This window comes from Cyrtonyx montezumae, unplaced genomic scaffold, assembly GCF_038088225.1.
Source record: "Cyrtonyx montezumae isolate F1298 unplaced genomic scaffold, pur_monq_1.0 scaffold_10, whole genome shotgun sequence".
Classification (NCBI taxonomy): Eukaryota; Metazoa; Chordata; class Aves; order Galliformes; family Odontophoridae; genus Cyrtonyx; species Cyrtonyx montezumae.
In genome coordinates, this window is record NW_027071826.1 from 51,076,138 (window position 1) to 51,098,942 (window position 22,805).

General features: G+C 35.6%; 1 protein-coding gene across 3 annotated transcripts in view; it reads right to left on the reverse strand.

Annotated features, from left to right (window-relative positions):
- The window catches only part of PPFIBP2 (PPFIA binding protein 2), a 73,251-nt gene that overhangs the window by 44,962 nt on the left and 5,484 nt on the right, over positions 1-22,805 (reverse strand). For 2 of the 3 annotated variants that reach the window (XM_065755347.1, XM_065755346.1), the window contains exon 1: positions 4,807-6,122. In XM_065755347.1, coding sequence (XP_065611419.1) covers positions 4,807-4,854 — 48 coding nt within the window. In that variant the 5' untranslated portion in view covers positions 4,855-6,122. Of the gene's footprint in view, positions 1-4,806; positions 6,123-12,153; positions 12,369-22,805 lie in introns of those variants that run through there. The other variant, XM_065755345.1, reaches the window with a different exon arrangement.

Consider the following 22,805-nt stretch of genomic DNA (forward strand, 5'->3'; position numbering starts at 1 on the left):
TGTTCTATTCTGAAGTTTCTGAAACAAAACTTGTTGAATCTTGACCTAGTCTGCAAGTCCCTCAGAGGAAGCACATATGCAAGATAACAGAGTTGAATAGAGGCCAGTTTACATTCTCCTCGTGTGTTAAGTTTAATCTCCAAGAACTTCCAACACAGCTAATTTTAAAACTTCTGAAGCTGATCAGCCAGCTGTTACACAAAAATTTTCCACTAATTTATGGGTCTCATATTGGGTTATGGAAGAGGAAGGATCTGGGAAAAAGAATCTGGCAGTCAGCTAGACTGGTGATTTGTAAGCTCTTTCAATAAGTCACTCGCCTCTTAGAGAGGGATCATGGCAAAACCATCCTCCCCTCTTATTCAGTCACATGAATCAACTTCAGTTCAACTGATAATTGAATCAGATGACTGTGGCAACTAGAGTGCTTGCATTAGTGAGAAAGATTAGGGGCATGCTTGATGTACTGGCTGTTGCAGTTCAGAAGCTGAGAACAAGGAGCACAGCCAGCAGAGTTCAGCAAGCCAGTTTTCCACAAACTACTAAGAGCACAGAGACTGCAGGAAAAATATACACTATAGACATTTTCCAGTCTGTTTAGAGCTGCTAATATTTAGAAGAATATGGGCTTCCCAACTCCCCCCCCCATCCTCCCATACTATTTTGGGACAGCAGAATTGATGCTGTGTTATAGTTCTTGCTATTGTAATAGTTATGAGTCAGGAAATATGATGAGTGAGTAGCCAACAAAGGAAACATTTTTATTTTGGCACCTATCTATTAATATAAATTTATTCTCGACATCCTACTGTTACCTGAGTTACACACCCACGTGAATTTATGTATATTCACTCAGTGTACTTGAGGAGGAAGGGATGGCTGGAACGGGATTTCTGGATCTGTAATTCTTGCTTTTCACCTGAAAGCAGAAGCAACAACTGGGTTTTCTGTTTTCTGCTGTTCCTTGTTGATTAAAATTAAGTGGAAGTCAATCTGAAAGAGCTAACAGCACACAGTCTGGTATTAGGTATAGACAAAGCTAGGTAAACTCACACAGACCTTAAAATCAAAGAATTTTCACCAAATATTTACACTTCTATCAGGAGAACTTCCAATGCTAACATGTTCTCTCCTCTATAAGTTTAAGTCGCTTAAAGGAAGATATCCAAACAGAAATCATTAAGTTCATCCTCAGTATGATCAGTTTAAGTGATGTAGCATGGGCTGCACTGCCTCACCTTTTGCTAGTATGGATTACATACAGTCATCAGAACCACTGATGTATACCTTACTCAGGTCAACCATCAGCTCAGTACTGACTGTGCAGTCTTCAAAAGTAAGCCACAAGAGTTAACAGATGTTTCAGTTTCATGTGAAGGAATCTCTCTTTTAAAATGAAAGGTCTTAACACTTCAGTTAGATTTTCAGACACAAGAGATTTTCCATTTTTCTACATTCCATCCACTACAGTTCAAATAGCTCAGTTAATTTACAATAACCTTACAGAACCCATTTCACTGTTTGTCATAAATAATAGAATTTATTTTTGTAATGAAATGTGGTAATTTTTTATTATACTTATATGCCGATGTACCAAAATGAGGGCTTTGTCATTTTTGTTCAGAATGGTGTGCTTCCAATTAATGTCTGATAGAAGGTCAGGGCTAAAGAGGAAACTGTATGGGAATCCCTGAAGCGAAATCCACTGGGAGAACCAAAGAAATGCACGTTAAAGATGACACACTTTTAGCATTTGGGAGGCAGAGCAGAGAGCCTTAGGTACTTCGGCTTGCAACAGAAACTGAACAGCAGTAGATTTATGCCTAGGGCTTGTAAAATGACCCAGCATCAACCACCTACAAAATGCTTCCCACAAAGTGCCAACCAACTACTTTATGAGAATGATGCTGCTATCTTAGCTGTAAAAGCACCCTATATACACACAAGATTTTTTCCATACCCTTCTAAATAGAGACAATTTCAAGACATGCTTTTTTTTTTTCCACTGCCTACTTAACCTGGCTTTTTGCCTCATGAACAAGATATCTTTGAACATCTGAATCAATAACAAATGAAATCAGTGAGGTATTGTGTTGCTGTGGCAGGCACCATTCACATCTAGGCCAGAATAAACTGATCCAGATCGTTCTGAAGTTGCTACCATAGTATCACATGCTATTAAGTACAACATAGCTGTACTCATCGCAGAGTTATGTCTTAGCAACAGAGGAAGTTCTTTCTGGTGAGAAATTTTACTACAATTGCAGGCAATAATATATATTTTTTTCCTGACAAAAGAGAAAAATACAAATGTAGAAAAGCAGTAAACAAAGGAAAACAGATTAACTGTAATTGATATGCACTGTGTGTGGGTTTTTTCTTTTTGCTCTCTGCTGTCATGTTTTCCTACCATCACTGTGCATATCTATAGCCATTCTTGCCAAGGTGCTTTTCACAGATCATTTTAACATCAGGAAAACCTAATGGAAAGACTTGAAACATGGCAACACACAATTCAAATTTGACCTAAATATTGCCTTGTCCCTTCTGTTGTTGCACGATGCTACTGTACATATTGTGTTACAAGGCTACTGATTAAAACCACTTCCTTAGTTCTAAGCATCTGAAAACTGTAGTTTTACCCCTTATTTTCCCCTGTCTGGATTCACAATTATTTATTTAACAACTGTTTGCTGCCCTAATTCAGTCCAAGCCACAGAGAACATACAAATATGGCTTGAGAGACTAACTGCAACATCAAAGCTGATCCTGGTCTCTGAAGCGACTTCTATTAATGATGAAACTGGAGCCAGGAGTTCTAGCATACTTCACCAGGGCTTATGGCAGTCTTCTGCAGTTACCCTCTGCTAAGCATCATTCATTAGTCTGGAGAGTACTTATACTTTCATTATCAGTAAAAAAAAAACCAAAACAACAGTTTGTAATTGCAAGGCCTTAAATCCTTAATGCTATCACAGTGCCAGACATGAGATGCTAGGATTCTTGAATACAGAAATCAAATTAGCAGCTTACATTTTTTATTTATTTATAAGATCACTTATCAAATAAACTTTGGATCACGGTGCTCAACGTTCTCCTGGGAACTATGGAAGATCCTCCTCCATTCCCCTCATACAGACTTAACCCATTAAATCTCCTGTAAGGAAAAGAACCAGTACTGATACTCTCCTTTACCTATGTTGCATTAAAAAAAAATAAGTGCAATCATTTTAACATTATTTAGTTTAGCAAAACAGTTTGTAATATATTTGAACACAATATCTTTTCTGAAAAGGCACCCTCCATTGTTAGTTCCTCCCAAACCTGTGAGCATTTCTGCATGAGATGTTATACTCTGAAGCTACTACTTTCAAACTGTTTTATCATTCTCAGTGCACAGTGAACACAACACAGTCTGACAGTAGCATACCTCAGTCTTTTGTCACCAAATCAGTGCCTTGGAAATTAATAGGGAAGCATAGGTGGCTGAGATAACACATTCAAAACATCATTTAAATAACAGATTAATACGATCTCAAAAACTACAGGAGTTGTACAGTTTTAACTGTACAAAACAAGTCAAACTATTAGTTTAATGTTCCCAACGACTGCTTCCTGTCACCTCTTCACTCACCCACTCGTTTCCCCATTTAATCCCCTCCCCATCCATACTCAGATATACGTGTGTTTTGCAGAAGCAGTGCAAATACTTTGTAAGTTGACTGAACTTGAACATTCTCAAGCTTTTGTTAAAGACTTCAATATCACAAGTTTTTTATATTCATTCAAATAAGCTACCCAAGTTCCTATTCACATTTAACACAGATATTTACCTGCATTTTATGTTTACATAGCCAGTTAAAAATAAAGTGAGTGCATATACGTATGCATGAATTTTTAATCTAGGGCCATGCAGAAGCACTAACATAAATAGCATGCATAGAATTGGTAACAAAAGTATGCAGTTAAAAATAGATTTTTATGTGTGTAATGGGAAGATATGTTGCCTACAAGACATATAATTGCATCAATATTATAATTTACAATACAGTTCACTGTGAGCAGTAAACAGTAGTTTACTGTGAAGGATCTACTCTCATCCCATTTGTGGATTTTTCAAAAACTGAAAAATAAATATTACAACCTAAGATATATAGAAGCAGACAAACACTCAATTTCTCTCAGATATCAGATTTTTTTTTTAATTTTACAGGAAAACAAAAAATTAATCTTTTTATATTAAGCAGTTAATTCACATTCATCACAGAAATCAGGATTATAGCACTGCCTTTTTAAAAAGCATATTTTAATCAGAGAGCTGTGAGCATGAAGAAAAAAACCCACCATTTTAATCCAAAACAAAAGCACACCAGAAGATCTCATGCAGTTCCCTTAATGAAGAATTAAGTGAAGAACCAGTGCAAACATTTCTTAATTTTAAACCACAGCGTGGTAAACAACGTATTTTCATTTTTTACCATACACTCCTTTGTATAATATGCTTTGCTGTATTACAATCTCAGGAAAGCACGAGCGCTGACTAGAATCTACTGCCATTTGTTCAAAGACTGACTCTAGAGTTTTGTTTTTAAAGACATAGACAGCTGATTGTCCCTCTGCACAGTCTCCCCCCCTTCAAGCTTCTCCCTCCTGCTTGAAGAAAAAGTCAGCAATTCCTTTCTCATAAATGAACTTACAATATTTCACGTCTGAGGCACTCATTGTGTTTCCTTCCGCAAAGCTGAGAATTCTGACTTACATTACGTGCATTTACAAAGACAAAACAAAGAACAGCAAATCACTTACCCGCTTCAGCCACGTGAAGTGCTTGTAAATATCAATCTCACCATCCATGCTTCGGGCCCATCTCAGCAGTCACGTTCCCAGGGTTAAAAGAAACTTTTGGAAGCAAGCACGCTGCTTTGTTCTACAGGATACAGTCGTGACTTCTTCCCCTTTAAACCCCTCTACTTCTAAATTCTTGAACGTGTGTACGCATTTCAAGTTAAATCTACTGCCTCTGTCCCACAGCCTTATCCCAAACGCTTCTCACAGATGTATATATAACGCACAACTGTATAAACTTCAGACTCTCCCCCAAACATCTGTTTTTTTTAAACAGCAGATCAGTTAGCAACGTAACTCTAAAAACATTAAAAATATAACTTGCTAAATGGTCTTTAAAAAGGGATCTTTCAAGAACAGTATAAATCTGCAGAAACTATTCACTTTTAATGCTGAATAACAACCTAAAATTATTAAGCTGTCACTGTGAAACTATTTTCAAGTAATGCTGTCCCTGGCTTTCTGTTTCAAGAGTGGCTGGAATTCATTACCAAAGACCCCCTATTTCCTGTCTCTGTTTTACTCTCTGTTTATTGTAACTCTACTCAGCCTTCTTAGTTTATTTCAGGCCCTAACTAAAACTAAAAATAAGTTATGATCTTTGAATTACTGGCCTGTCCTCACAAAAGACATTACAAAAAAGGAGGAATTCAAGGACAATTCAGTGGATAAGCTAATTATTCCATAAGCACTGCCAGAAAGACAGTTTTCCATCTTAACAAAAGATGATGATACCGTTCCTAAGATTTTTGTCTGCTTCTGCTGAAGCCTCACGGAATGGCATCTTTTCAACCTTCCGACACCAAGATTAACGCATATGCAAAGCAACATTCTGGCAAAGAAAGGAAGTTTAAAAAGTACTCCCTCCTGTTGCTGCGGTGTCCTCTAGTGCCTCTGCACAGTAGATATGACTACATGCTAATTTTTCCCAACAAACTCCACTTCCCAACCTGATATCTCCCTCTAATTAAAAGCGCATTTGATCTTAACTTCTGAAACTGATTGTTCCATATAAGACGACAAGGCTTCGGGCAATGCCTATTATGACCAAAGTGCTGCTGTCCCCATAGGATATTAGTGATGACCTCAGAATATTTACTATGCTCCACTTATTGTCTTTTTTTTCTTTTTTCCCCAGTTCCTACAGCCAAGTACATACATGCATTTAAGACTAAGTACAAGAACTTGGAGCCAGGGCCAAAGCAGCCCATCCTACTAATAGTGTATGCAAAGAATTCGAAATCTGAAGCTGTATAATGCCCTGAAAAGCAGTTCTTAAAAGGTCTGTCACACTTAGCCATCTCTCCACCCTCCAAACTGTGGAAATCACAGATAAATAAAGGGTTCTGGCAAAGAACTTTACTATTCTTGATCCTCTTGACCCAATGCTTGACTTCTTAGGATCTACCAAGTGACAAGCAAAGAATGTAAAACTAGACTACTGGCCTCCTTCAAGCAATGGTTAGCAATAAATACAAGAAGACCTAAGAAAAATTTGAAAGCTTTTAAAAACCAGTGTGTTGTAAGTCTTCTAAACATGCTAGTATAACCAAAATTGACAGAAAATGAATCAAGATATAAGATCGTTTCAAAACTGAGCCATGCCACAGGACGGCACCTAAATGTACTTGAGTTGCTCTGTACATCAAACATACTTATGTTAACACTGATGAGAGCAGCTCTTTCTTGAATAGTTCATGTCATCTGGCATCCATTAAAAAAAAAAACACTTAAAAATCATTTAAGATGCACTCAATATAGTACATCTCTCTCTGTGTGATAGACTGTCATAGCTGACAAATTGAAGATTAAGGGGGTTCTCTTAAGATTAAAACATGAAATCTCTAGAGCTTAGGGTATTTTTATTCAACAGAAAGTGAGTTATCTGATTACAGAGTATAGCAAATGCATCAGACTTTCTCACATCACTACGTATCAGCAAGCACAGCAAATAGAATCCCATATCCATGTTTCATCCACTTCAAAGCACAGGCTGCAAGACTTACATTGGGCTTATTTAGCAAAGTGGCAGAATGAACTCTGTACTCCCTTAAAATGTTCCTCCACACACTATGTCTTGATGATTTTATCTTACAGTAGAGAGAAGAAAAACAAACCCCATAAAATACTAAAAGAAAATTGTATTATTCCACTTACAAGTGCCTCAGCGTAGCATCTACAGCTAGGCGAGTATCAATTTCTCCTGTTAAAATTATTTTAAATCACACACATACCTTATTTTTGCCTTGTCATTTGTTCCGGATTTCATGCAAAGGTCTCTTGATTTTGTTACAATCACTCTTCCTGATTTAAAGGTAAACGTGTCTGAATTTTCTGCATCTTATCAGCTATGAATGTTGACAACATGCATTCCAGACAGTCACGTGTTCCCTTCTAGCCTGTCACCTGCTTGCTGAACTTCATGTCCGGCTTGAGCTTTGGCCTGAAAAAGTTTCAGGCACCAAATGAATTCAGATTAACTGCCCCAGATTTGCTTAGAATACTTTTCAATTTCTGTGGAAAAGCAGGTTATTTCCTTTGGGCAGTGTGAAAACATGGAAAATATGTTGCAGTGAGAGGATTGCTTCATCGGGTTACCGCTGTGTTAAAAAAAATAGAAAAAAAAAAGCAAGAGAAGGAAGTGTGTGTTTACACATAGTTCTTCACTGAGCACGAACTTCTATTTTAGTGGAGAAGTAATAATCAAACCAAATAAAATAAAGTAAGCCCCCAACATCACTCTGATGCCTCCAGACTCATGTAAATAAAACAGAGAAAATAAACTAGCTATTCACTCAAGAATCAATGTTTTCCTTCATCCGCTACTCTGGGTTCTTCCTGATCATGTTTGAACTGCCTTGGAAACAAAGGGGTTAGGAACGTATGTTATCCAGAAGAAATGTTGCCAATAAGCCAATTCACACACCTGTCATTCCTGTGCTGCAGAAAAATGTAAGAACTGGAGAGTGAGGTAAAAAACATGAGAATGCACCTGCACAAGAACACAGGTAAAAAAAAAATAAAAGTAGCAGCAGATAGCCTTTTCATAGATTCCCAAAAGCATTTCTCAATATATGTTGAGCATTTCCAGCAAGAGAGAGTCTTAATTACTAACTGACAATTTCTGAAGCACAGAGCAAGATGAAACTTACTGAAACAAACAAACTGATGCATGCTGTATTTGAACATATTTGCTTTACTTGTGACAAAAATCAGCATCCTGGAAAAGACTATGACAAATGTTATGTAGACAGGCTCATCTATTTACAAAGACAAGAAACATGCCAGCCTACTGTATGCTGTTTTATAAATGCATAGTCTAAAAATAACTATAACTTGTTTTTATTTCTGAAACATCACAAAACATGAAAATGTTTTGTTGTATTTGAACTGAGTATTTTTGTTGACCATTACATTATTGCCTACTCTGTAGGTATTTTAAAGCATTTATATATTTACTCTAACGTTTGTTAAATTAATGCAGCGTCTCATATTTAAAACAACAAAAAGCAACACAGCCAGAAATAAAATGGCAAAGATAATGTCAAGTGAAAAACCATTTCTGCCCGTAGCATTAGGCACAAAAGTAAAGACAAATGTGATAATCCGTGACTTAGAGCAAAACCACTGAGGACCATAGTTGAAAGAGTCCAAGGCAAATGGAATCCAAGCTAATATAAATAAATCATAGTTGCTCTTTTGAAGGCTAACAATTTCTGTATACAATCACAAATTCCTACAGAATAGGCCTCCAGTCCCTTTGACAGTACCAAGGTACGGATAGCCCGTTAGGTATGGACTGCCCTTGAGGGCTGAACTTTACAGTATGTCACTAAACTACCTTGAAATCTTGGAAAACTTGACATAAGAAGCAAGCCTTGATGTTATAACAAGAATATTATCTTTCTTTCATGAGCACTAAAAGCCTATGGGCCACAACGCAATTCTGTTTAATCTCTTCTGGTCATTGTAATTGAAAATTGACTTTATTAAGTATTATTGTTTATTACACGGGTGAAAGAACCTCCAGAAAACTAACCTCACCACATCATTTTAAGAAAGAGATCTAAACCTACTTACTGAAAAGGTATTTTCAGCTTATTTTACTTCATTCAGAAAAGATTTTCCCATCTTTGAAGAACAGCTCATACAGTGAGCAGTCACTGACAGTGATCATGAAAAGCTGACTCCCAGACAAGCAACAATGGAATGTTAAAATAAATAAATTCATCCCAGCTTTGGAAAATTCCATGCACGCCATATATACCTCCCCACTAGCTCTAAGGCATTCTCTAGTATTCATAAAGATCTGTAAAGATCTGTATGCATGAAGGACGTTTCTGCTTCCTGTGTGTTAAGAATTACTCTAACATGTTTGAGGAACTTGGAAGACCAGATCCACCTGTTCAGGGCTTCCTTACATCACCAACTCATTGAAAACGAGCTGGAGCACAGCAGAAGACGGTCATTCAAAATGTGACTTGAACAACTGCTCAGAAAACATCCATCTAGTATTTCAAACTGGAAATAATAAACATATCTTGCCCTGAGAAGGACTTGGGGGTCCTGATGGGCAAAATGTTGGACTTAAGGCAGCAGTGTTCTCTTTCCACCCAGAAGGCCAATGGTATCCTGGGTTACATCAGAAGATGAGTGGCCAGAGAGAGGGGATTGTATCCCTACACCCTGATCCCACGATCAGAGGACTGAAGCACCTCTCCTGTAAAGAAACACTGAGGGAGCTGGACTTGTTTAGCTTTGAGAAAAGAAAACTCCAGGGAGACCTCATTGCAGCCTTCCAGTACTTACAAGCAGCTCACAAGTAGTAGGGCAATAGATCTTTTGCACGGCCTGATAACGATAGAACAGAATGTCTTCAAACTATTTAAAAGAGGGGAGATTTAGGGTTGACATTAGGAAGAAATTCTTTTCTCAGAGAATGGTGAGGCACTAGAACAGATTTCCCAGAGAAGTTGTGGATGCACCATACCTGGAGGCCAGGTTGGATGGGATCCTGGACAACTAGATCTAGTGGTTGCCAACCATGCCTGTGGCAGAGGCTTGAAACTAGATGATCTTTAAGGTTCCCTCACCCCTAAGCAATTCTATAATTCTCTCCCCTGTTTCCTCAAATTTAGAACATTCAAAAAACATTTTTCAAAATCTTCTGAGAAAAAAAACTTCATCAGGAAAATACTCAGGAGTTTTCATGAACCAGCATTTTAAGGGTCAGTATATAAAGCTACAAAATGAAGTGGCTGAAATTAAATATAAATGTTCTACCAGAAGAAAGATCATGTTTTACAATCACAAAAGTAAGAGCTCTCACCTATTTTTAAATTTATTTTAGTACCTTTGTAAGAACACTAGGCTGCTTCTTTATACTCAGAAAAGTGATAAACAAAGATGTATAAATAAATGAACAATGTAGACAGTTCTAAAACGAAACCGTAGCTAAATGTATTCTCTCACAGCTCATTAAGTCAAACATAGCTGGTTGTTACTGCAACAGTTAATTTTTAATGTTGAAATTACTATCTACTTTGTGATGTGTCATGTGGTCATTGGCAGTACTAAAATATTTAACAAGAAGCAGTGAAACCACACTCTAAATTATTTTATGTATTTGAAGTTTCCTTGAAAATACTTTTAAGTGTCTTATGGCAATGCTTCTCTTCTTCGTTCTTCAGTTTGTTCAGGCCAAAAAATTTACAAACATGAAACATTTAAAGCACTGCATGAGTTCACTTCTAGGCACACATTTTTAATATAGTTCTTAAGTAGTAAAAAGTCTACTTTTATTCAAGCTTTATTCCATTTTTGCTTTGTCAAAAGAAGTGTGTTTTCTAAAATAACAGAAATTGTTATACGATCATTCCCTTACATGTAGTAACTGTCTAAATTCAACATTACTTCATCTATCTCAGATCAATGCTAGTAAGGTTTCTTCACTCAGCTGTACTGTCAATTCAGTATCTTGATGTTCACAGATAACAGACCACAGAAACTCAAAAAGGAGACTTAGCAAAAAGCATAAATTTCCAATATGTGCAAACTACTTCCACAAATGATGACTACAAAATCCAACTCCATCTGAAATACTAAATCACTACCAGAGGTTCCATTAAAAATACATACATAAATAAAATTAATGCCCTCAAATGAGGAAGCAAGCAAAGAATTGTGTCAGATGTAAAACAAATCCTGACATTTTCACACCTTAGACACAGCTAAATTTTCCTACATCTTTGGTATAAGTAACAGAATTGTTCAGAAACACTTGGCAATGTTTCACTCCTAATAATGGAACCTAATTACAAAATTAAGAGAAGGCAAGACTTGATTATCACACTCAACTCCTGACAGGAATCCACACAGGGCTACCAGAATTTTAAAGCATGGAAGTTGCATGCATACAGTTTTTTTGTTGTTGTTATCCTTTAAAAAACAAACAAAAACAAAACAAAACAAAAAAAAAAACAAACCAAACCAAACATATGAACAAAAGCTATAAAGAAGGACCAATGCATATTTTAAGACTGAATTTAGTGGACATTTTGTAATAAAAAGTAAATATATATCAGTCCTACCATGCACGAATCTCCTCATGCATATGAAAATCCTTAAAATAGGTAGGATTTTTCAATTCAGGACAGTGCAAAATATTTAAAGAACACAGTAATCTCAATATTCCGCACTAGAAGTTCTGTCCTCATCTGGATAAGGCTTACTCCTTTCAATATAGCCAAAAACGTATTCCCCATCTATCCCAATATAAACACCTCTCACACAGAAGCTAATGCTCTTTTCATACCACCATTGCCTGGTGTAGAATATACCTTGGAGATTCAGAATACCAACAAGTAAGGAAAAGGAAACATAGATGTTTCTCTGTCCTTTACCTTGCTATCTTATTCCTATTTCTCCCTTCAGTAAAGGTCACCAAATTCCAAACTGATAGTTTAAAAACGAAAAGCTTTATATATACACACGTGTGTTATCTTCAGCAAAGGATGAATATCAACAAAAACAATTAAAAGCAAGAAATGTCACAGAAAAGTTCACTTTTAGGTTTGCTTTCACTACACCCACCAAAACCTAAGGTGTACCAACGTTTTATATTCCTGCATTGATTTAGTCATCACCTCATAAAGTGGTAATATCAACAGCTTTCTATGATTACTTAATATCCACTACAGTTCTCTAAGAAAGCAGAATTTCAGTTCTTATAAAAGTCATTGAAGCATCAAAATACTTGTCCTAAGGCTGTTTACAAACACAATGATAAAGCTAGATGTAACTACTCACCAGATTCTCTTCAAACCACTCCTTTAAACACACTGCTGTGGCCCCTGGAATTTGATTTCGCAGTGCTTCTTTCTCTTGAGGATCCTCTAACATTTCCAATGCCATCTTTAGATCTTCCAGGAGATGCAAAATTTGAAATGTGCCCAAATATACAGATGGAGCAGGGGATACAATATCATAAGCACCATTAGCATACTCTGCAGCTGACTTCGTACCTAAAACAAGCGAAAACAGGGAAGTCTCATTTTAAGTGGCAAGTGCCTAGCTGCTACACACTACTAAGTTTAGATTTCAAGTTTTGACAACTTACAAAATTTCCAGTAAGGCTTAGAAATAACATAGTTATTAGGTAAGTAATGAGCACTTGAGAATTAAACAGGAGAGCTATGTACAACCATAATTCAACCTAGACAATATTTGCAGTGTCTGTTAAATTACAGACTCCAAACTTCACCACAAATCACTTGTAGTTTTCCATGGTTACCATGAGATGTCAGTAACTTCTCAGCTACGTAGAAGTCTCCACACAGAGCAGTGTTTTCAAGCAAAACAAGCGAGCTTCACTCAGCACTTTGACAAGAAACTCAAATGAAAATAAACTGCATTACCAGAACTGGAAAAATACATAACCTTAAACAGGTTTAAAGCACTTATCACAGAGAACAAATCAGCAGAAGTTTTGAGCTTTGTGAGCTCTCCAAATTATATAAAAAAACAAAAAACAAAAAAGAAAACCTTTAAGATGCAGCCACTCTCTGACTTTCTCTTGGCATCAATAATCTCAAAAACATCTCAATAAAGGGAGAACTATAAATTCTAATTCATTTGAATCCTTTTTGCTTTAATGCCCTATTTCTTTGAGCTACCTGCTTTCAGTTCTGAGTTTCATCTGACACCCATTGGTTTCTGCTTGTACTGGCTTTACTTTTTATAGTTCAATTTATAGGTTCATAGGTTGGAAAGGTCCATTGTGCCATGTACATAACAGATTGCACTCATGTCTATACTCATTCCTGTTCTCTGGCACAAACAATCCCATGTTTTCTCTTATTCAGCTTCATGGGAGGTACTAACAAAATAAAAGGATTGAGAGGAGGACAGTAACATAGTTCACACCACTTTGCATTAATCAGTGTTAGTTTGTCTGTTATGGTCATTTATCTACTCATATCTGAACACTACAAGTTATTTGAACCCAACACATCTAGTGGTATTCTACATAAAGTACTATATAAATAACTTAGTAAATAAAACTCACAAATGCATTAATGTTATGTTCTAATATACTTGAACATTATAACATTGAACACATACTACTATACTTGCCTTCTGCACCTAGATTGGCTTTTGGCCAGATCACTAATTGATCATTTAATCCTAACATTGTTTTCCCATCTCAGTCAGTCATCAACCCAAGAGAATATTTTGTCTCTCATTTTGCAAATGCTTACCTTTACAATAATCTTAAGGGAAAAATAAATAATATTAACCAGATGTTCTTCTTCAATCACTGCTTTATTGACTAGAATTCTAACAGACCAATTACCTATGCAGAAGACTGCTTTGTTTCAATTCTAATGTTCTATTTATGTATTGTTTGTATTAAAACTGTGCAAAAGCATCTTTAGAAGTTTCTGAGATTTAGCAGTGCTCAGTAGCATGGGTTGTTTCCTTTGTTTGTTTTAAAGCAAAACATTTATCTTTCCTACCTATTTAATATAGTTGTAATATCTTTTCATATTTAGTCCTATTCACTTGTGTTACTTATGAGTTTATTTTGAAATGTCAAATATAAGATCTCATCTTAGTTTCTGTCTAAGACTGCAGCCAAAATAATATTTCTTCAATATCCAGTTGTATATATATTATATATATATATATATATTTCCTTTTAAGATGGCCATCTGTTTTGTTGAATTTGATTACTCTAGCTACTAAAAGATGGTTTCTAGCTTATTTACATCCTCCTAGCTACCTATGTGAGCTTAGTCCTCCTTGTTTATTTACTTCCTAGTGCAGTTGAATCCGGCACAGTAACAGCTACAAAAAGAAGATTTGCAAATAGCATACAAGGGGAACTCGGATCATATCATCTCAAATCTTTTCATTTGTCCAATAAGGCTCAATTCTTACTTTCCAAAACAGATACACACAAACAGATATCAGAAATAGTGCTGCCAGCAGGAGCAGGGAAGTGATCATCCCTCTGTACTCAGACCCAGTGAGACCAAATCTCAAGTGATGCGCTCAGTTTTGGGCCCCTCACTACAAGAAAGACATCAAGGTCCTAGAGTGCGTCCAGAGAAGGGCAACAAAGCTGGTGAGGGGTCTGGAGCCCAAGCCTCTTGAAGAACTCCATCCTAAATTTTTCACTCTTTTTCTTAGCAAGTTCTTTTCACAGTAGAAATGCAGGCAGGATTCAGAATTATTCCATAATCAGCTTTGGTGTCTATCTCTTCAGTAGGCTAAGAATTTAAAATAAACATAGAATGAGTAAAATAGCTGGAAAGAAGCATTTATCTCTACCCAGAGATGTACACCATTCTGCCATAACAATCTCTGCTATTCTATGAAAGCTTTTTATATAAAGAATAGAAAAAATAGATACAAGCATTGGAGAGAAAAATATAAACGCAAATCTACTCAATCCAAGAAAAAATCCAAACAAGTTCTCATGCCTGCAACCAATGATGCAGGTATATGCTTTTAGATCCACAGCCAATGCTTCAAGATAAATATAGACTTAAAACAAATGTTCTGGGTTTAAATTAATGATGTTAGAAGTTCAGGCAGTTTACACAGGCAAATAGGCAGCCAAACTGCACAAGCCACTGTAACTTGCTTGTGGACAATACTGGTCACATCTTCCCTTACCACATTAAACGCCTCATTGCTTATCACCTCTATCTTCCATTTGTTGATTACCATGGCGACATGATGCATCATTACTACCATATATCTACCTTCTACAGGAAATAATTTAAAATTCCTATAGAAAGTTGTGACAGTTCAATTCAGTATTTTAGTTGTGAAAACCTCCTATTTTACTGCTTAGATTTCAGTGAATCATTGGCTTGCTTCTTTATTTTCATATTAAATAGATGTGCTGTTCGACAGAAGGACAAGAACACACCCTGAAAACTAAAACCAAAAGTGCGTAGGAGTAAATACATTAATTTGCATTAGTTAAAATCTTCACATCAGACTGCAAAATACATTAAACTTTAGCTCCAGACAGTGAGAAACTGGACCTCTTTTCAGACTATAACAAAACAAACAAACAAAAAGAGATGCCACAGTGCAGACTTCTATATCTTACAAGTAAATTCTACTCTTAACAGAAATTCGTATGTATCTGACTAGTATAGGCAGTTGAAGAAGGAGATGATGTGGTTCAACCACTAGAATTTTATTGATACTCCAGAAAAATGAGTGTTGTTCTGAACTTATGATAAAAAAAATAAATCCAACAACCTCATTGTATGGTCTTAAGCAAGTCAGAGTCTTCCTGTGTCTCATTTCTTTTCCAAGGGCAAACAGGACACGGGAATTTTATATCATTATACTTATATGAAACTCAACACAATGTTTTTCTAGGGCATCACAATTAATCATAATAAATATCTACTTTAGAGGAGGGAAAAAAGAAAGAAAAGGAAGTATCAAATAAAGACAAGCTGCTGATTTCTCACTTTCACATAGAGATAGTGAACGAAGGAGGTTAACGTTTGCTACTTTTTAGAAAGAATAAAAAAAGGAATATAAAAACCCTTCAAGTTACACATTGACCATGCAAGGCACATTTTGTGTTCAAAGTTCCTTGCAATTAGCAGAATAGTTTCAAAGAAAAGTCCCTTTTGGGCAAATACATAACCTATTAAGAAAACAACAGTATTTGCAGCACGTAAAAGTAAATTGCTAAACAGTACTAACATAAAAATCAGAAAATCCGGCCAATTTGAAAATCCTCTGTCCTCAGCTTATATTATAGACATTCATCTGTCTTTCATTTTTTATTGTTTTTAGCAATAAAACCTGTTGATCACCTCTCACTTTTCCTTGCCCCTCTACTAATTCTCCACTGCATTGATCCATATAATCTCAATCTATTCTAAAATTTCCTGAAATACTGTAATATTAAACTCGACCATTAGTGTATGAAGAGATTTTTCCTGAAAATCTCAGCTTTTAGTACAGAAAACAGTTGAAATATTAAGAAATAGCTACAACACACACACACAAAAATAAAAAATAAAAAATCCAAAGCAAACAAACTCACCTCAACAGTAGGACATGCCTCTACTTCCGAAATAAAACCAGCATAACCCAAAAACTAATTCTGTGCTGGGGCACAGATTGCTTCCTAAAAGGCTGAAACGCTCAAATAATTGAGTTTTGTCATTTGTTCTAATCACCTCCGAACGAAATTATAAACACATTTACTTTGGCCTTTCAGTCAATCATCATTACATTGCTACAGAGCTTTTTTTGTTTACCTGAGTTTTTACTCAACGAGTATATGGGTTGTCCAAGTACTTCCTCTCTCCAACTCCACAAAGTATAATTCTCTTTTGAAGGATAAGCCTCTTTTTCTCTTGAAGATAGCCCTGAAAACTTGAATTTATGTATACTAGCACTGAAGTTTGGATGAGACACAGTTCAGCCGTCTCCTTCCTAACTCTTCTCTCAAAGGAGTGAAGAGGTAACTCGCACAACCCTTTCTTTTAATAAAGTAATGCAAAATACATCACAAACAGCGTGTTTTGAATCATACCTCACATTAGCTGATCCTCAAATCTGTGCTTTTAGATCTTTAACTGCAGTGAACAGTAACAGTTAAACTGGATTAGCAGGAAGCCCTAGAAAAGTTTCCAAAGCTAGAAGTGTTAAAGACCACATTCAGATGCAAGTTTCACGTAGCTTGGATGATTTTCAGCTGAGCTTTATTTACAACCACATACAGAATGCTTCAGACAATTTTCAAGAACTGTCTATAATTTCATATGCAAATCGTCTACATAATTACTCAACTCTTTTCCTTTTACATCCTTACAGATTTGAAGTGGTGGTGCTCAGCACATTAAGTACTGTACACACAACTGCAACAAAATGATCCCCCTTATCCGGAAACACAAGCCAAGCAGTCTTAAAAGCCAGTGGAAAAAGGAGGATGGATTTTGCAGCAGCAGCTCTAGTCAAGGTAGGACAACACAGATCATAATGTTGTAATTGAGGTTAAGTATCAGTAGCACAGGAAAAACGCAATCAACGCTTTTTAGTAAAAGACTAAGTAAAGGACAACAAATTTGCATCAATCTCATCCCTTTTGAAACATTTCTCCATAGGCAAAAATGTATTTAGGTCCAGTGAAACCACTAGTCATTTAAAAGCATCGCCAAGTCAAGTACCCCTTTTAAGTATTAAAATTTTGTAACACTTGCAGCAAGCCATTGGTAACATGAATAATGTTTAATGAAATGATGCATCTCTGCAGTCAGAAGGAAAATAACTGCATCCAGTTTGTTAAAACATAAAAGCATCTTGTTCCTTAAAAATCATATTTGTCTGATTTCTTAAAATTAATCTATTTCATCACCTAAAGTAGAAAATGGAACAGCTGTGATTCTGAATTTAAAGAAATCCTGTGTTTGGTAAAACTTGCTTCAATCTACGTCTTGGAAATCCACTGAACAACCAAGTGACTCATGCACTGAAGAACAGACAATGCTCTATAAACCACAGAAGAACCTCTGTGTCTCAGATTTTCAATTATAAGGAGCTACAACTGTCATGGTTTAACTGACCTTTAACACATACTGTATTGGCAGTTACTTACATTTCTCTTTCTTTTCTACCCTTTGCTGCTATGCCAGTGGAATGTGACAACATGATACTCTGAAGTCAGTTTCAGTCTTTCCTCTTCAAGTCAAACTTTCTGAAACTTTGCATAGCAAACTGTAGGACATGTTCTCTGCCTGTCTGAATTTTAGCTATGAAGTTTTAACAACAGAGACAAGTAATAAAATATCGGTAGGCAATTTCTGCCTCTCCACAGTGACATAAACATTCCATTAATCCTTCTATAGAATTAATCTAGGAGAGCAGTACTTGCAAATCTATTACACTAATAGAAATTCCAGCACATACGGATGGACTCTCTTCACACAAATCTCATCTCATGCTGTGACATTCCTAGGACATCCTATATCTGCCTTGAGTTCAGTTCTGCCAAAACTTACTCCAAACACCTACGATGTACAGATTTTGTTTTGCATAAACACAATGCAGTATTTAAGTTCAGGTAATGTTGTTATCAGTGTCCAGCTTATCATTATGTTTTTCGTGTTTTACGTTGACAGTCCTGCTTCTCTGTAGTCAGAGACAAAGGGTTGAAAATATTTCTGTTACAAAGATTTCTATATTATGAATTAAGACTTAACTCCTATTTTTAAGAAATCTTCTAATTCTGCTGTTTTGCTGAAAAGGCAAGACCACATTCAAGGGAAATCAAAGACCATGTTGATCACAAAGGATAGCTTTGTCTTTCACAAAAGCAGATGTTCGAAGTTATTTTCTGTAAGTTTGTAAGTGTTTATAGGAAACAAATTATCAATGCTTGTGCTCTGTGAGTTTTTGTAGTATTCACCTGTTTGCAGAGAGATCTCATCAGCACTACAAACAGTATTTAGGAGGTCTTGACCCTCTATCTTGTGCTCAGACCCCCACATCTGTGAGAAAATATGCTTACAATAGTGAGAATACGGGAAACATGTTTGGGACAGCAGCCCACATAGCTGTAACGATCTCTTGTGAGGTTAAGCACTCAAAACTGAGGAAATTCCAAACTTCAAGTTGCTCTGGCAACCTTGAGTAAGGAATAAGTAGACAATGCCTAACAAGTGCAATGATCATTCAAGTTGACATGATTTTCATATACTTTTAAAACACACACCAAAACTGCATTTTAGCAGTTATGCAAGGTCATAGCTTAAAAGCTACAGTGCATATAAAATCCAACAAAATACAGTAGCAAATAAACGTAACGGTTATACATGTGCACATGTAGTTTGTGAGTTCCTGGCTTCAAAGGTGGTTAAGGAATAAAAAAAGAAGTCCAGAGAGTCAGTATGAAAAATTACAGATTGAATAAGTACATAAAATGTTAGATTTTTTAAAGGTTTAAAAGATCCAAGACTGTTATAGATCTGTTATTGCTTGCTACTAAGAAATTAACTAATTAGCTTTTCTAAGGTCAAGTATCTGAAACTAAACTCTAGCATCTAACAAGCAATAACAAATGCAACAAAATGAAGATAAACATTTAACTAGAAATAAGCACAAAATATTTCTATTAACTTCATTATTATTAATTTCATCTAATTTTCAAGAGAATTGAAGGTCACTTTCTTTTTTTAATCTTCTCCCACCCTCCTACTACCTTGAAGCGCGTTTTTACAGAATAGTTAATGATAGGAAGCTATATATTCCTCTACCTAAGATCTGATTTCAAGTCATCTACTATTTCATTTCCTTTTTAATATCTCTACTGCTATATGATCTAAATTTTTTTTCTAGGTAATGATTCAAAATGTCACTACAGTAGAATTTCTAAAATGCTCACCTTAATTAATACCTAGCAGTATCAAGACAAACAAGTACTGTAGATATAGCATCTCTTTTGTACAGAAAAAAAGCCTGAATTACTGAACATGAACAAGTAAAAAGAGAAATATTGTAATCATAATGGAAGCATAGCCTATTAACACAATTACCATATATTTAGAAAATATAAGAAAGTCACTGCAGTTGTTTCAATCCATAAACAAAGAAATTACTAATTATTTCAATTACTCTGTGTCTGTCGTCATTTCTTTAGCTGTAGTTTGTGTCACTTTGGTAACAGAAATGAAATTCTGCACAGATCCCTGTACTACAAGTTATAACTAAGCTCTACACTGTTATTTAGAAACTAAACTTTGAATGTGAAAATTCCACGAACTAAGATAAAAATTGTAAAAATAAAAACTGGTAGTATATAAAACTGAAAAGAAAACAGGTAGGGGCCATTCAGTATTCGCTCTACACAATCACAAGAGGCTTGCACTGCCCATCAGCTGCATGATACCCAGCATACATTTCATATACAACATCTCTCCAGAACAGACCACAAAAAATGGAATTAAGTGCTCTCTGTCTAGTCTGGACAGCTTCAAATCCTTATGAAGCAGAACAGAGAATTCTATCTTCTTCATTTAAAGAGCTGCGAGACTAGTGCTTACATTCTGATTGAATCCTGAGAGTAAATATCTGTCTGATCTTTTTTGGGTGAAGTGTGTGGTCATTAGAAAATCTTTAGATTTTCTGTTATTTACATAGGAACTCAGGAAGTCTTACTCTACAAAACCTAAAACCCACTCAAAGGGATTCAAATACGTGTATTAGTACTTTCTGTCAATTTCTGCAATTTCAGTCCAGTTTCTGATAACCTAACTAAAGCTCATTTGGTAATCCAACACACAAAGTACATCATGTAGCTCTGGATCTCCAGCTCCTTCATTTTCAACATTCCAATTATGTTTTTCACCTCTGACCAATCAAACAAAAACAACCACCACCACCACCAACCACATTTTGAATCAACAAAATAAGAAAAACAAAACCACCATTAACTGGTCTTCCTTCCCATGCTGGTTAACAACTCTCCTGAGGAAAATACATTAAACTTAAATAGAAGAAATAGAAGTCTTACTTATCTCCTAAGGATAATTTCCTCTTGTAGCTTTATTTATTTATTTATTCTGGGGTGTGGGAATGGCTGGATTTGTAGTACACAGCCAAGGTGATGGCTGAATGCAAGTGTACTGCCCCTGAAGAGAAGGGAATTTAAACTTCCCTTCTCTTTTTTCTTAAATACTGACACAAATAAATACTGACAAACTAAAATTAAAATTATTTCGGTTTGTTAATCTTCCAGTACTAATACTGAAATAATAGTACATGCCTTTGTGATAACATGTATTTCTTATTATATTTCATTAATTAATTGCCAGATCTCCTGTTAAAGATTAAAATAATTACACTGATTAACTGTTGAATTTAAAGAAATCCTGGAGCTACAGAGGACTATAATATTGTGACATTAATTTTTACATCTTAAACTTACAACTGTTGTTCACAAAAGGAAATAATGAATTTCCAAATTACAGACAAATATTTTGACATAAACTAAGAGGAAATTAAAAACTATTTTAATTCATTATGATTTATTGGAAAGATAAATTAAGCAAAATTTATAATCCTGTGGAGAAATCCATTTTAATAGATGGGGTACAAATTGAAGAAATGAGGAAGTAATGACTTGGACAAGATATGGAGGGAGGCAACATCATAAACGTGCACTTCAAGTAAAGAATATGCAGACAGATTTGACCTATGAGTTTGTTCTTTAAAAAAATCCCTCTGTTTCGAGTGCAAGGCATTCTGGCTAATGCATAAGTCACGTTCATTGACAATCACATTAGTCGTTATTGCTATTTTAGCCAAATAGAGCCAACCATTTAGCATGCCTAATTTATATTGCTAAGAGGGTGGCTTATCAGTAAAGATGTACTGAAGCATTAAAGGCTTGGGAACGCTGACCTACCTGTCAAATTTGATCAAGCCCAAAGAAATTTAATTTGTTAATCATGTTTGACAATCTTACTCTCATGCACTCTAAATGCTAATATATTTTGTAGTGCACTCAGATGCACAAAGTACTATAAGACTTTTTATTTCCATTAACCAGAATCATACAGTAGGTACGTTAGCGATTGAAGTAACGGACTTTACTTTCACAATTAGAAGGCTGAAAGTAGGATTACAGATCTGTAAATATTTGTATTGTGTATTTCTATGTCCAGTTCTTTCCTCAAAATGTTAGAATAGGGCCCTATGCTTTAGTGATAACTGCAGCTAATATAAGAATTTATGGTTGTTCTCTTACTAAACAGATTTTTTTATTTGCATATATGCATACATATCTAAATATACATATGTGTATACATGTATATGTACACCTCTACCCCTACTCAAACTTCAAAAGTTAACCAATGCTAGTTGCCAATATTTCTAGACTTTTCAGTTCCCTAAATCAACCATCAAAGGTCATTTTATGCCTGAAGCAAAGGTTTCTGAGGTCATGAAAAGAACAAAGCTGTTCCCAGTACCCACTCAGGCCTTATTCTAAGGGATACCTCTTTTTCCAGCTATTTTTCCAATAGTCATGAAATTTTGCCTTAGTCTTTGAATCTAATGCTACCTAGATTGTACAAAGATACCATCTATCTGTGAGCTGAAAAAACACTCAGCAGATAATTTTCACGATCTCCAATCATGACAAAATACTCAGAACAGTTTATTTTTGCTGTTTCTAGATTAGTCTAAAAGCTCCTACACTTGTGCAGATTATTTGCCCAATATTTGCATAATAAAGTATTTGTAAATCTGAAGTTAGAAAACTCTTTCCTAAAGGAGTTTTGTACACTATTTCTTCTCTCACCACACAGAAAAGAATATTCCTGTTTTCCAGTCCCTCCCCAGATTGCATACAGAAGCCTACTGGATTGAATTAGAGAAAATCAAACTTGGATAGTAACTACATCCCTCAATTT